Raw genomic sequence first — 16,255 nt, forward strand, 5'->3', positions numbered from 1 at the left:
AAAGAAAAGGAAAGGAAGGGAAAGGAAAGGAAAGGGAAGGAAAGGAAAGGAAAGGAAGGGAAGGGAAGGAGAGGGGAGGAAAGGAAAGGAAAGGAAAGGAAGGGAAGGAGAGGGGAGGAAAGGAAAGGAAAGGAAAGGAGAGGGGAGGAAAGGGAAGGGAAGGGAAGGGAAGGGAAGGGAAGGGAAGGAAAGGAAAGGAAGGAAAGGAAAGGAAAGGAAAGGAAGGGAAGGAGAGGGGAGGAAAGGAAAGGAAAGGAAAGGAAGGGAAGGAGAGGGGAGGAAAGGAAAGGAAAGGAAAGGAGAGGGGAGGAAAGGGAAGGGAAGGGAAGGGAAGGGAAGGAAAGGAAAGGAAAGGAAGGAAAGGAAAGGAAAGGAAAGGAAGGAAAGGAAAGGAAAGGAAGGAAAGGAAAGGAAAGGAAAGGAAAGGAAAGGAAAGGAAAGGAAAGGAAAGGAAAGGAAAGGAGAGGAGAGGAAAGGAAAGGAGAGGAAAGGACAGGAGAGGAAAGGACAGGAAAGGAGAACCGGTAAGGACATCACTCGTTCAACTCCGCTGAAAAAAAAAAAAAGCTCTGACGCTGGTCGCTACATTACCCAACCAGTCAATCTAATCAAAGGTTAACAAAAGGTAGTGTGTAGAATTATAAGCAGGACAATCTATAGATGATAATTACAGTATGCACACAGAACAGACTCTTGGGGAAGACCATGAATAGTCATGAGTTGCTGCACCAGGTTACGCTTCCCTCTGATGAGCAGGAGGCAAACATTTAGCCAGGCTGTTTCAATAGCAGAAGTCTCATTAACTCTGATAGAGAAGAAGTTAGTAACATCTAGTCTGTATCTCTCTAGTCTGTATCTCTCTAGTCTGTATCTCTCTAGTCTGTATCTAAATAGTTTATATCTCTCTATCTCTATCTCTCCAGTCTGTAACTCTCTATCTCTCTAGTCTGTATCTCGCTATCTCTCTAGTCTGCATCCCTCGGCCTGTATCTCTATATCTCTCAGGTCTCTATCACTCTAGTCTCAATTTCTCTAGTCTGTATCTCTTTATCGCTATCTTTCTAGTCTGTATCTCCCTAGTCCCATAGGACAGAAATTAGTCCCATTAACTCTGATATAAAAGAAGTTAGTCCCATTAACTCTGAAAGGACAGAAATTAGTCCCATTGACTCTGATAGGACAGAAGTTAGTCCCATTAACTCTGATAGGACAGAAGTTAGTCCAATTAACTCTGATAGGACAGAAGTTAGTCCCATTAACTCTGATAGGACAGACGTTAGTCCCATTAACTCTGATAGGACAGAAGTTAGTCCCATTAACTCTGATATAACAGAAGTTAGTCCCATTAACTCTGATAGGACAGAAGTTAGTCCCATTAACTCTGATAGGACAGAAGTTAGTCCCATTAACTCTGATATAACAGAAGTTAGTCCCATTAACTCTGATAGGACAGAAGTTAGTCCCATTAGCTCTGATAGGACAGAAGTTAGTCCCATTAACTATGATAGGACAGAAGTTAGTCCCATTAACTCTGATAGGACAGAAGTTAGTCCCATGAACGCTGATAGGACAGAAGTTAGTCCCATTAACTCTGATAGGACAGAAGTTAGTCCCATTAACTCTGACATTACAGAAGTTAGTCCCATGAACGCTGACAGGACAGAAGTTAGTCCCATGAATGCTGACAGGACAGAAGTTAGTCCCATGAACGCTGACAGGACAGAAGTTAGTCCCATTAACTCTGATATAACATAAGTTAGTCCCATTAACTCTGATAGGACAGAAGTTAGTCCCATTAACTCTGATAGGACAGAAGTTATGTTATTTCAGAGTTAATGGGACTAACTTCTGTCCTGTCAGAGTTAATTTGACTAACTTCTATCAGAGTTAATGGGACTAACTTCTGTTATATCAGAGTTAATGGGACTAACTTCTGTCCTATCAGAGTTAATGGGACTAACTTCTGTTATTAACTCTGATAGGACAGAAGTTAGTCCCATTAACTCTGATAGGACAGAAGTTAGTCCCATTAACTCTGATAGGACAAACGTTAGTACCATTAACTCTGATAGAACAGAAGTTAATGGGACTAACTTCTGTCATATCAGAGTTAATGGGACTAACTTCTGTCCTATCAGAGTTAATAACAGAAGTTAGTCCCATTAACTCTGATAGGACAGAAGTTAGTCCCATTAACTCTGATATAACAGAAGTTAGTCCCATTAACTCTGATAGAAGTTAGTCAAATTAACTCTGACAGGACAGAAGTTAGTCCCATTAACTCTGAAATAACATAAGTTACTCCCATTAACTCTGATAGGACAGACGTTAGTCCCATTAACTCTGATAGGACAGAAGTTAGTCCCATTAACTCTGATATAACAGAAGTTAGTCCCATTAACTCTGATAGGACAGAAGTTAGTCCCATTAACTCTGATAGGACAGAAGTTAGTCCCATTAACTCTGATATAACAGAAGTTAGTCCCATTAACTCTGATAGGACAGAAGTTAGTCCCATTAGCTCTGATAGGACAGAAGTTAGTCCCATTAACTATGATAGGACAGAAGTTAGTCCCATTAACTCTGATAGGACAGAAGTTAGTCCCATGAACGCTGATAGGACAGAAGTTAGTCCCATTAACTCTGATAGGACAGAAGTTAGTCCCATTAACTCTGACATTACAGAAGTTAGTCCCATGAACGCTGACAGGACAGAAGTTAGTCCCATGAATGCTGACAGGACAGAAGTTAGTCCCATGAACGCTGACAGGACAGAAGTTAGTCCCATTAACTCTGATATAACATAAGTTAGTCCCATTAACTCTGATAGGACAGAAGTTAGTCCCATTAACTCTGATAGGACAGAAGTTAGTCCCATTAGCTCTGATAGGACAGAAGTTAGTCCCATTAGCTCTGATAGGACAGAAGTTAGTCCCATTAACTCTGATAGGACAGAAGATAGTCCCATTAACTCTGATAGGACAGAAGTTAGTCCCATTAACTATGATAGGACAGAAGTTAGTCCCATTAACTCTGATAGGACAGAAGTTAGTCCCATTAACTATGATAGGACAGACGTTAGTCCCATTAACTCTGATAGGACAGAAGTTAGTCCCATTAACTCTGATATAACAGAAGTTAGTCCCATTAACTCTGATAGGACAGAAGTTAGTCCCATTAACTCTGATAGGACAGAAGTTAGTCCCATTAACTCTGATATAACAGAAGTTAGTCCCATTAACTCTGATAGGACAGAAGTTAGTCCCATTAGCTCTGATATGACAGAAGTTAGTCCCATTAACTATGATAGGACAGAAGTTAGTCCCATTAACTCTGATAGGACAGAAGTTAGTCCCATGAACGCTGATAGGACAGAAGTTAGTCCCATTAACTCTGATAGGACAGAAGTTAGTCCCATGAACGCTGATAGGACAGAAGTTAGTCCCATGAACGCTGACAGGACAGAAGTTAGTCGCATTAACTCTGATATAACAGAAGTTAGTCCCATGAATGCTGACAGGACAGAAGTTAGTCCCATTAACTCTGATAGGACAGAAGTTAGTCCCATGAACGCTGACAGGACAGAAGTTAGTCCCATTAACTCTGATAGGACATAAGTTAGTCCCATTAACTCTGATAAAACAGAAGTTAGTCCCATGAACGCTGACAGGACAGAAGTTAGTCCCATTAACTCTGATAGGACAGAAGTTAGTCCCATTAACTCTGATATAACAGAAGTTAGTCCCATGAACGCAGACAGGACAGAAGTTAGTCCCATTAACTCTGATAGGACAGAAGTTAGTCCCATTAACTCTGATATAACAGAAGTTAGTCCCATGAACGCTGAGAGGACAGAAGTTAGTCCCATGAATGCTGACAGGACAGAAGTTAGTCCCATGAACGCTGACAGGACAGAAGTTAGTCCCATTAACTCTGATATAACAGAAGTTAGTCCCATTAACTCTGATAGGACAGAAGTTAGTCCCATTAACTCTGATAGGACAGAAGTTAGTCCCATTAACTCTGATAGGACAGAAGTTAGTCCCATTAACTCTGATAGGACAGAAGTTAGTCCCATTAACTCTGATAGGACAGAAGTTAGTCCCATTAACTCTGATAGGACAGAAGTTAGTCCCATTAACTCTGATAGGACAGAAGTTAGTCCCATTAACTCAGATAGGACAGAAGTTAGTCCCATTAACTCTGATATAACATAAGTTAGTCCCATTAACTCTGATAGGACAGAAGTTAGTCCCATTAACTCTGATAGGACAGAAGTTAGTCCCATTAACTCTGATAGGACAGAAGTTAGTCCCATTAACTCTGATAGGACAGAAGTTAGTCCCATGAACGCTGACAGGACAGAAGTTAGTCCCATGAATGCTGACAGGACAGAAGTTAGTCCCATGAACGCTGACAGGACAGAAGTTAGTCCCATTAACTCTGATATAACAGAAGTTAGTCCCATTAACTCTGATAGGACAGAAGTTAGTCCCATTAACTATGATAGGACAGACGTTAGTCCCATTAACTCTGATAGGACAGAAGTTAGTCCCATTAACTCTGATATAACAGAAGTTAGTCCCATTAACTCTGATAGGACAGAAGTTAGTCCCATTAACTCTGATAGGACAGAAGTTCGTCCCATTAACTCTGATATAACAGAAGTTAGTCCCATTAACTCTGATAGGACAGAAGTTAGTCCCATTAGCTCTGATATGACAGAAGTTAGTCCCATTAACTATGATAGGACAGAAGTTAGTCCCATTAACTCTGATAGGACAGAAGTTAGTCCCATGGACGCTGATAGGACAGAAGTTAGTCCCATTAACTCTGATAGGACAGAAGTTAGTCCCATGAACGCTGATAGGACAGAAGTTAGTCCCATGAACGCTGACAGGACAGAAGTTAGTCGCATTAACTCTGATATAACAGAAGTTAGTCCCATGAATGCTGACAGGACAGAAGTTAGTCCCATTAACTCTGATAGGACAGAAGTTAGTCCCATGAACGCTGACAGGACAGAAGTTAGTCCCATTAACTCTGATAGGACATAAGTTAGTCCCATTAACTCTGATAAAACAGAAGTTAGTCCCATGAACGCTGACAGGACAGAAGTTAGTCCCATTAACTCTGATAGGACAGAAGTTAGTCCCATTAACTCTGATATAACAGAAGTTAGTCCCATGAACGCTGACAGGACAGAAGTTAGTCCCATTAACTCTGATAGGACAGAAGTTAGTCCCATTAACTCTGATATAACAGAAGTTAGTCCCATGAACGCTGACAGGACAGAAGTTAGTCCCATGAATGCTGACAGGACAGAAGTTAGTCCCATGAACGCTGACAGGACAGAAGTTAGTCCCATTAACTCTGATATAACAGAAGTTAGTCCCATTAACTCTGATAGGACAGAAGTTAGTCCCATTAACTCTGATAGGACAGAAGTTAGTCCCATTAACTCTGATAGGACAGAAGTTAGTCCCATTAACTCTGATAGGACAGAAGTTAGTCCCATTAACTCTGATAGGACAGAAGTTAGTCCCATTAACTCTGATAGGACAGAAGTTAGTCCCATTAACTCAGATAGGACAGAAGTTAGTCCCATTAACTCTGATATAACATAAGTTAGTCCCATTAACTCTGATAGGACAGAAGTTAGTCCCATTAACTCTGATAGGACAGAAGTTAGTCCCATTAACTCTGATAGGACAGAAGTTAGTCCCATTAACTCTGATAGGACAGAAGTTAGTCCCATTAACTCTGATATTATATAAGTTAGTCCCATTAACTCTGATATAACAGAAGTTAGTCCCATTAACTCTGATATTATATAAGTTAGTCCCATTAACTCTGATAGGACAGAAGTTAGTCCCATTAACTCTGATAGACCAACAGACTACAGTCCTCTCCTCAGGATATTCCCCAGGACAGCCTGCTTGATGGGTGCATTCAAAATGCCCCCACTATTCCCTATATAGTGCACTACTTTTGAGCAGAGCCCTATGGGCCGTGAGGTAGTGCACTACATAGGGAATAGGGGACGGTAGTCCTCTCCTCAGGATGTTCACCTGGACAACCTTCTTGATGGGTGCATCCCAAACTACACCGTGTTCCCTACCCACTGGGCACAGACAACAATTCAACATCTAGTCCACGTTGGTTCAACTCAATTTCATTGAAATGATGTGGAAACAACGTTGATTCAATAAGTGTGTGTCCAATGGCTACGTGGTGGACCACATCTCCTATTGACCTTGATCTAATGTAGTGGACCACATCCCCTATTGACCCTGGTCTAATGTAGTGAACCACTTCCCCTATTGACCCTGGTCTAATGTAGTGGACCACTTCCCCTATTGACCCTGGTCTAATGTAGTGGACCACATCTCCTATTGACCTTGATCTAATGTAGTGGACCACATCCCCTATTGACCCTGGTCTAATGTAGTGAACCACTTCCCCTATTGACCCTGGTCTAATGTAGTGGACCACTTCCCCTATTGACCCTGGTCTAATGTAGTGGACCACATCCCCTATTGACCCTGGTCTAATGTAGTGGACCACATCCCCTATTGACCCTGGTCTAATGTAGTGGACCACATCCCTTATTGACCCTGGTCTAATGTAGTGGACCACATCCCCTATTGACCGTGGTCTAATGTAGTGGACCAGTGAACCAGATCCCCTATTGACCCTGGTCTAATGTAGTGGACCAGTGGACCACATCCCCTATTGACCCTGGTCTAATGTAGTGGACCACATCCCCTATTGACCCTGGTCTAATGTAGTGGACCACATCCCCTATTGACCCTGGTCTAATGTAGTGGACCACATCCCCTATTGACCCTGGTCTAATGTAGTGGACCACTTCCCCTATTGACCCTGGTCTAATGTAGTGGACCACATCCCCTATTGACCCTGGTCTAATGTAGTGGACCACATCCCCTATTGACCCTGGTCTAATGTAGTGGACCACATCCCCTATTGACCCTGGTCTAATGTAGTGGACCACATCCCCTATTGACCCTGGTCTAATGTAGTGGACCACTTCCCCTATTGACCCCGGTCTAATGTAGTGGACCACATCCCCTATTGACCCTGGTCTAATGTAGTGGACCACATCCCCTATTGACCCTGGTCTAATGTAGTGGACCACATCCCTTATTGACCCTGGTCTAATGTAGTGGACCACATCCCCTATTGACCGTGGTCTAATGTAGTGGACCAGTGAACCAGATCCCCTATTGACCCTGGTCTAATGTAGTGGACCAGTGGACCACATCCCCTATTGACCCTGGTCTAATGTAGTGGACCACATCCCCTATTGACCCTGGTCTAATGTAGTGGACCACATCCCCTATTGACCCTGGTCTAATGTAGTGGACCACATCCCCTATTGACCCTGGTCTAATGTAGTGGACCACTTCCCCTATTGACCCTGGTCTAATGTAGTGGACCACATCCCCTATTGACCCTGGTCTAATGTAGTGGACCACATCCCCTATTGACCCTGGTCTAATGTAGTGGACCACATCCCCTATTGACCCTGGTCTAATGTAGTGGACCACATCCCCTATTGACCCTGGTCTAATGTAGTGGACCACTTCCCCTATTGACCCCGGTCTAATGTAGTGGACCACATCCCCTATTGACCCCGGTCTAATGTAGTGGACCACATCCCCTATTGACCCTGGTCTAATGTAGTGGACCACATCCCCTATTGACCCTGGTCTAATGTAGTGGACCACTTCCCCTATTGACCCTGGTCTAATGTAGTGGACCACATATGGAACAAGGTGCCATTTGGGATGCAGCCCATCTCTGAAAGTCTCCTTGTACTTGACCTTGGTTTACAATATTGATCCATCCTGAATCATCAGTCTCAGAGCTTCAGTCCACCCTTAAGCCTGCTCTAGCCCTGACTGATAAATGGCTCTCCTTATAGTACATGTTACTCTCTGTGCTTTACCAAGATCTTGACACGTCTGATCTCATCACTGAATGAATGTAGGAACTCTCAATCGCTCTCTCTGTCTCTCTCCCTTCCCCCAATCTCTCTCTCTCTCTCTCTCTCTCTCTCTCTCTCTCTCTCTCTGTCTCTCTCCCTTCCCCCAATCTCTCTCTCTCTCTCTCTCTCTCTCTCTCTCTCTCCCTTCCCCCAATCTCTCTCTCTCCCTTCCCCCAATCTCTCTCTCTCTCTCTATCTCTCTCTCTCTCTCTCTCTCTCTCCCTTCCCCCAATCTCTCTCTCTCTCTCTCTCTATCTCTCTCTCTCTCTCTCTCTCTCTCTCCCTTCCCCCAATCTCTCTCTCTCTCTCTCTCTCTCTCTGTCTCTCTCCCTTCCCCCAATCTCTCTCTCTCTCTCTCCCTCTCTCTCTCTGTCTCTCTCTCCCTCTCTTTCCCTTCATCCCTCCCTCTCTCTCACTCTCCCTCTCTTTCCCTCTCTTTCCCTCCCTCCCTCCCCTCCCCCTATATCTCTCTCCTCTGTTACCTGAGAAAGAGATGTTGAATCCTTGAAAGGAAATAGAGAAGTCAGAGATGAAGCGAAGCTGAGCCTTGTAGTTCCCGTAGAGGCCTGCGTTGACGGGCGCCGGGCGCTCGGAGCCGGTGAGGCGAGCTAAAGGCAGGACGAAGCTGCCGTTCTCGGTGATCAGGAGGTAGTCATGGTGATCTTCCAAGTGGAAGGAATGGAACATGAACTGGACCCCTGAACAGAGCAGAACAGAGAGAAGAAGAAAAATCACATCATCAGATTTTTGAGGGGATTATGGGTATTAGCTCAAATGTTACAACTGGGATTTCTCGAGTAATGAAAGAGGACTTTTAAAGCTCTTTGAATGGTGAAATCTGATACAACAGATTTAGGCAGGGTAGCCTAGTGGTTAGAGCGTTGGGCCAGTAACCGTATGGTTGCTAGATCAAATCCCAGAGCTGATAAGGTAAAAAAAATCAGTCGTTCTTCCCCTGAACACAGCAGTTAACCCACTGTTCCTAGGCCGTCACTTGTAAATAAGAATTAGTTGTTAACTGACTTGCCTAGTTAAATAAATAAAAAAGTAAGTTTTATCAGAGACATACACGTGACACTGTCACACTTCTCATAGTTCTGTAGGTCCATTTGTATAAAAAAAGGGCTTTGAGTAAAAGGACCGCATATTCTGTACTCTCCTACCTTTCCCATGTCCGACCTCCACCGTCCAGGTGCAGTTTAGAGAGTTGGGGTAGAGTTCTGGATATCCAGGAGACAGAATGATACCACCAGGTCCTCTCACGTCCCCACCGCACGATGCTGGAGAATGACGAGAGACAATTATGCTAATAGTCGATGGTAATGCTTTTCCTGATGCTAATACACAATGCTAATGCTAGCCTGGTGCTATTACACAATGTTATTGCTAGCCTGATGCTAATACACAATGCTAATGCTAGCCTGGTGCTATTACACAATGTTATTGCTAGCCTGATGCTAATACACTATGCTAATGCTAGCCTGGTGCTAATGCACAATGTTATTGCTAGCCTGATGCTAATACACTATGCTAGTGCTAGCCTGGTGCTAATACACAATGTTATTGCTAGCCTGATGCTAATACACTATGCTAGTGCTAGCCTGGTGCTAATACACAATGTTATTGCTAGCCTGATGCTAATACACTATGCTAGTGCTAGCCTGGTGCTAATACACAATGTTATTGCTAGCCTGATGCTAATACACTATGCTAATGCTAGCCTGATGCTAATACACAATGCTGATGATAATACTAATCAACTTAATGCTATGATCCTCCTCACGCTCCACTATTGGCATACATCATCTATGATACATGTAATTTAGCGAACACTTTTATCCAACATTTTTTTTGTATGGTTGGTCAACAGGAATCAAACCCACTTTTGTATGGTTGGTCAACAGGAATCAATCCCACTTTTGTATGGTTGGTCAACAGGAATCAAACCCACTTTTGTATGGTTGGTCAACAGGAATCAAACCCACTTTTGTATGGTTGGTCAACAGGAATCAAACCCACTTTTGTATGGGTGGTCAACAGGGATCAAACCCACTTTTGTATGGTTGGTCAACAGGGATCAAACCCACTTTTGTTTGGTTAGTCAACAGGAATCAAACCCGCAACCCTTGGTGTTGTGAGCAACATGCTCTACAAAATGAGCTACACATTTTGCATGTCTTCCTTAGTGACATCATCAATATGATCCTGTGCATGTCTTCTTTAGTGACATCATCAATATGATCCTGTGCAATGTCTTCCTTAGTGACATCATCAATATGATCCTGTGCATGTCTTCTTTAGTGACATCATCAATATGATCCTGTGCAATGTCTTCCTTAGTGACATCATCAATATGATCCTGTGCAATGTCTTCCTTAGTGACATCATCAATATGATCCTGTGCATGTCTTCTTTAGTGACATCATCAATATGATCCTGTGCAATGTCTTCCTTAGTGACATCATCAATATGATCCTGTGCAATGTCTTCCTTAGTGACATCATCAATATGATCCTGTGCAATGTCTTCCTTAGTGACATCATCAATATGATTCTGTGCAATGTCTTCCTTAGTGACATCATCAATATGATCCTGTGCAATGTCTTCCTTAGTGACATCATCAATATGATCCTGTGCAATGTCTTCCTTAGTGACATCATCAATATGATCCTGTGCAATGTCTTCCTTAGTGACATCATCAATATGATCCTGTGCAATGTCTTCCTTAGTGACATCATCAATATGATCTTTATCTTCTCCACAGCAAAGTTAATGAGGTAAAGTCCCCTCTCAATGTCGACTGGGCCACAGTGTTAATGTCAGAGCCTGTTGAAAGTTTATCCACATGAATTAGCCGTTGTTCACCAGCCACCAGCTCTCTACTGGCTGGTATTGTATTGTTATCATTGTAAAAGGTCATATGTTCTTTAAAGGACAATACTTGGCAAATATCACAATTTAAACATTTTTAAAAAAATAATAAAATCTGTTTTTTTTGTTTTTTGTTCTTGTAAACCCGGCCCGGCTGCTGGCGTTATGCAGATGCCCCCCAGAAACACATCATCTGGCAGACAAATATTTGAAGTTGAACTTGGTGGCTGGAGGACATGTTTTCTAAGTAATGAATGTCAATGAATGCCAGGCAGGTTTTTTTTTGGAGGATGATAATGATGCCTGGAGCTGTACAGCTGCAGTCACTACCCTTAGAGGCCTCAGCTCGATCCCTAATGGTAAGTGCACTACCCTTGTGTAGTGTATGGGTCCTGGTCAGAAGTAGTGCACTATAGGGAAGGGAATAAGGGTGCCATTTGCCATACACCCGAGTCTCTCCAGGCAAACCACACAGAAATCAAACCCTACCTCCCAAAATGATATCAAATGTTTAATTAATGAGCCAAACTTACATGAAGTCATTACTAAGACATGAGCCTAGTGTTAGTTGGCAAGGCTTGTGGGTTTGAGTCTGGCACACCTGGTCTCAGACAGGAGTACTGTATTGGATGCCTTGATGTGAAGCTGTAGAGGGATATTAGATAGACTCCACTGGTACACTAGTATATGTGTTCACCCTCAGTAACAACATCGACCCTACTGTCTCCATGTGTTCAACCTCAGTAACAACATCTATCCTACTGTCTCCCTGTGTCCACCCTCAGTTCCAACATCTACCCTACTGTCTCCCTAACATCTACCCTACTGTCTCCCTAACATCTACCCTACTGTCTCCATGTGTTCACCCTCAGTAACAACATCTACCCTACTGTCTCCTCAACATCTACCCTACTGTTTCCATGTGTCCACCCTCAGTAACAACATCTACCCTACAGTCTCCCTAAACATCTACCCTACTGTCTCCATGTGTTCAACCTCAGTAACAACATCTACCCTACTGTCTCCATGTGTTCACCCTCAGTAACAACATCTACCCTACTGTCTCCCTAGCATCTACCCTACTGTCTCCATGTGTTCACTCTCAGTAACAACATCTACCCTACTGTCTCCCTAACATCTACCCTTCTGTCTCCATGTGTTCACCCTCAGTAACAACATCTACCCTAATGTCTCCCTAACATCTACCCTACTGTCTCCATGTGTTCAACCTCAGTAACAACATCTACCCTACTGTCTCCCTGTGTCCACCCTCAGTTCCAACATCTACCCTACTGTCTCCCTAACATCTACCCTACTGTCTCCCTAACAACTACCCTACTGTCTCCATGTGTTCACCCTCAGTAACAACATCTACCCTACTGTCTCCTTAACATCTACCCTACTGTCTCCCTGTGTCCACCCTCAGTAGCAACATCTACCCTACTGTCTCCATGTGTTCACCCTCAGTAACAACATCTACCCTACAGTCTCCCTAAACATCTACCCTACTGTCTCCATGTGTTCAACCTCAGTAACAACATCTACCCTACTGTCTCCATGTGTTCACCCTCAGTAACAACATCTACCCTACTGTCTCCCTAGCATCTACCCTACTGTCTCCATGTGTTCACTCTCAGTAACAACATCTACCCTACTGTCTCCCTAACATCTACCCTTCTGTCTCCATGTGTTCACCCTCAGTAACAACATCTACCCTACTGTCTCCCTAACATCTACCCTACTGTCTCCATGTGTTCACCCTCAGTAACAACATCTACCCTACTGTCTCCCTAACATCTTCCCTACTGTCTCCATGTGTTCACCCTCAGTAACAACATCTACCCTACTGTCTCCATGTGTTCACCCGCAGTAACAACATCTACCCTACTGTCTCCCTAACATCTACCCTACTGTCTCCATGTGTTCACCCTCAGTAACAACATCTACCCTACTGTCTCCATGTGTTCACCCTCAGTAACAACATCTACCCTACTGTCTCCCTAACATCTACCCTACAGTCTCCCTGTGTCCACCCTCAGTAGCAACATCTACCCTACTGTCTCCATGTGTTCACCCTCAGTAACAACATCTACCCTACTGTCTCCCTAACATCTACCCTACTGTCTCCATGTGTTCACCCTCAGTAACAACATCTACCCTACTGTCTCCCTAACATCTACCCTACTGTCTTCATGTGTTCACCCTCAGTAACAACATCTACCCTACTGTCTCCATGTGTTCACCCGCAGTAACAACATCTACCCTACTGTGTCCATGTGTCCATCCTCAGTAGCAACATCTACCCTACTGTCTCCCTAACATCTACCCTACTGTCTCCGTGTGTTCACCCTCAGTAACAACATCTACCCTACTGTCTCCATGTGTCCACCCTCAGTAGCAACATCTACCCTACTGTCTCCCTAACATCTACCCTACTGTCTCCCTAACATCTACCCTACTGTCTCCATGTGTTCACCCTCAGTAACAACATCTACCCTACTGTCTCCATGTGTTCACCCTCAGTAGCAACATCTACCCTACTGTCTCCCTAACATCCACCCTACTGTCTCCATGTGTTCACCCTCAGTAGCAACATCTACCCTACTGTCTCCATGTGTTCACCCTCAGTAACAACATCTACCCTACTGTCTCCATGTGTTCACCCTCAGTAGCAACATCTACCTTACTGTCTCCATGTGTTCACCCTCAGTAACAACCATCCTAACACCCTACCATCCTACCTCCTAACCCCTTAACCTCTACCATCCTAACCTCTAAACTCTACTAACTAACCATGTCTATAATATTGTCCCAGTAGAGAGGTGAGTGACAGGAAGACTCTACTATCTAACCATGTCTATTATATTGTCCCAGTAGAGAGGTGAGTGACAGGAAGACTCTACTATCTAACCATGTCTATTATATTGTCCCAGTAGGGAGGTGAGTGACAGATAGACTCTACTATCTAACCATGTCTATTATATTGTCCCAGTAGAGAGGTGAGTGATTAGAAGACTCTACTATCTAACCATGTCTATTATATTGTCCCAGTAGAGAGGTGAGTGGCAGGAAGACTCTGTCTCTATATCATGTATTAATTTGATGTAAAGTGTAGTGGGCCTTATAGATAATACAGTATAACGTGTGTTAGTACATCAAGCCCTATGACTCCTGCCAATCTCCTCTCTCCAGTACATCGTCCCTGTACAGGTGTGGTGACTGGGACGATCTACCGAATACGCCTCTGAAATATTGAAACGTTCCATGGTGCATTTCGGGAACAAAAGTGATTGTTTATTAATTCAAGGACACAAGTATAGCATCATCGGGAATACTGCTAGGGTGTGACATTAAAATTGAATCCCTGCCCAGTGGGTGTTGGATGAACCGTATAAATACCCTTAAACCCTGCGCCCAGATCTGTATGTGCAGCACATTGGTCTGAATATGGTTGTCGTGCCGTGCTGGAGAGAAGGTTACGTGTTTGGCATTCAAAGGAACAAACACAGCAGAGAGGAGTTGGCTGGAGCACATCAGGATGAGACCGGGCTAGCTTCACTGAGGTGACACATCCAGATGAGACCGGACTAGCTTCACTGAGATGACACATCCAGATGAGACCTGGCTAGCTTCACTGAGGTGACACATCCAGATGAGACCAGGCGAGCTTCATTGAGATGACACATCCAGATGAGACCTGGCTAGCTTCATTGAGATGACCCATCCAGATGAGACCAGGCTAGCTTCATTGAGATGACACATCCAGATGAGACCGGGCTAGCTTCACTGAGATGACACATCCAGATGAGACCGGGCTAGCTTCATTGAGATGACACATCCAGATGACACCAGGCGAGCTTCATTGAGGTGACACATCCAGATGAGACCGGGCTGGCTTCACTGAGATGACACATCCAGATGGAACCAGGCTAGCTTCATTGAGATGACACATCCAGATGAGACCGGGATAGCTTCATTGAGATGACACGTCCAAATGAGACCGGAGTAGCTTCATTGAGATGACACATCCAGATGAGACCAGGCTAGCTTCATTGAGATGACACATCCAAATGAGACCAGGCTAGCTTCATTGAGATAACACATCCAGATGAGACCAGGCTAGCTTCATTGAGATGACACATCTAGATGGGACCAGGCTAGCTTCATTGAGATGACACATCCAGATGAGACCAGGCTAGCTTCATTGAGATGACACATCCAGATGAGACCAGGCTAGCTTCATTGAGATGACACATCCAGATGGGACCAGGCTAGCTTCACTGAGATGACACATCCAGATGAGACCAGGCTAGCTTCATTGAGATGACACATCCAGATGAGACCGGTCTAGCTTCATTGAGATGACAGGCTGGTCTACCAGTTGAACTGCTGTGTACCAATACAGACCACTGCTAGTGTGGTCTACCAGTTGAACTGGTACCAATACAGACCACTGCTAGTGTGGTCTACCAGTTGAACTGCTGTGTACCGATACAGACCACTGCTAGTGTGGTCTACCAGTTGAACTGGTACCAATACAGACCACTGCTAGTGTGGTCTACCAGTTGAACTGGTACCAAAACAGACCACTGCTAGTGTGATCTACCAGTTGAACTGCTGTGTACCAATACAGCCCACTGCTATTTCAGCACACTATCTTCATTTTCTCTATCCTATACAATAAACACAAATATGTAAGGAGTGGGATGACAACAAAAATATTATTTTCTCTTTAGTTAGTTACCATCACATGTGAAAAGGTACGAACGAGTTGGTTGAACCGTATGAATACTATTATATGAACCCTGTTCAAAGATTTGTCTGTTATTCGGCTAACCATTCTGACAAAGTTGGCTAGAGCAGGTGTTGGCTAGAGCAGGTGTTGGCTAGAGCAGGTGTTGGCTAGAGCATCTGTTGGCTAGAGCAGGTGTTGGCTAGAGCAGGTGTTGGCTAAATCAGGGCCTGATTTAGACCTGGAACACCAGGTGGGGTGATTCCCCTCTAATCAGGGCCTGATTTAGACCTGGGACACCAGGTGGGTGATTCCCCTCTAATCAGGGCCTAATTTAGACCTGGAACACCAGGTGGGTGATATTAATGATTAGGTATAACAGAAAAGCAGCAGTTGTCCGGACCTTGTAGGGGTCAGATTGTAAATCCCCCTGTTATAGAGGCTAACATACCGTCACATGTGGGCAGAGGATGGCTCCACCAGTGGTTCTTCCCACAGACCAGCGGTTCCTCATGACTGAGCCGGTATCCCTGGTCACACTGGAACGACACCGTGGACCCGATGGCCAGGTCATGGCCGTACCGCACACCGTTCACCGGGATCCCAGGGTCCATGCATGATGATGTGTCCAACGTCACAAC

The 16,255-nt window shown here is 44.2% G+C and overlaps 1 protein-coding gene across 1 annotated transcript in view; it reads right to left on the reverse strand.

The window, feature by feature from the left end:
* Nucleotides 1-16,255, reverse strand: part of LOC139405583 (CUB and sushi domain-containing protein 3-like) — a 493,337-nt gene that overhangs the window by 345,051 nt on the left and 132,031 nt on the right. Inside the window, exons 17-19 of the mRNA XM_071147995.1 lie at nucleotides 16,066-16,254; nucleotides 9,175-9,291; nucleotides 8,494-8,709 (exon numbers count right to left, since the gene is read on the reverse strand). Of these exons, the coding sequence (XP_071004096.1) occupies nucleotides 8,494-8,709; nucleotides 9,175-9,291; nucleotides 16,066-16,254 (522 nt within the window). The remainder of the gene's footprint in view (nucleotides 1-8,493; nucleotides 8,710-9,174; nucleotides 9,292-16,065; nucleotide 16,255) is intronic.

This window comes from Oncorhynchus clarkii, chromosome 3 (assembly GCF_045791955.1).
Source record: "Oncorhynchus clarkii lewisi isolate Uvic-CL-2024 chromosome 3, UVic_Ocla_1.0, whole genome shotgun sequence".
Classification (NCBI taxonomy): domain Eukaryota; kingdom Metazoa; phylum Chordata; class Actinopteri; order Salmoniformes; family Salmonidae; genus Oncorhynchus; species Oncorhynchus clarkii.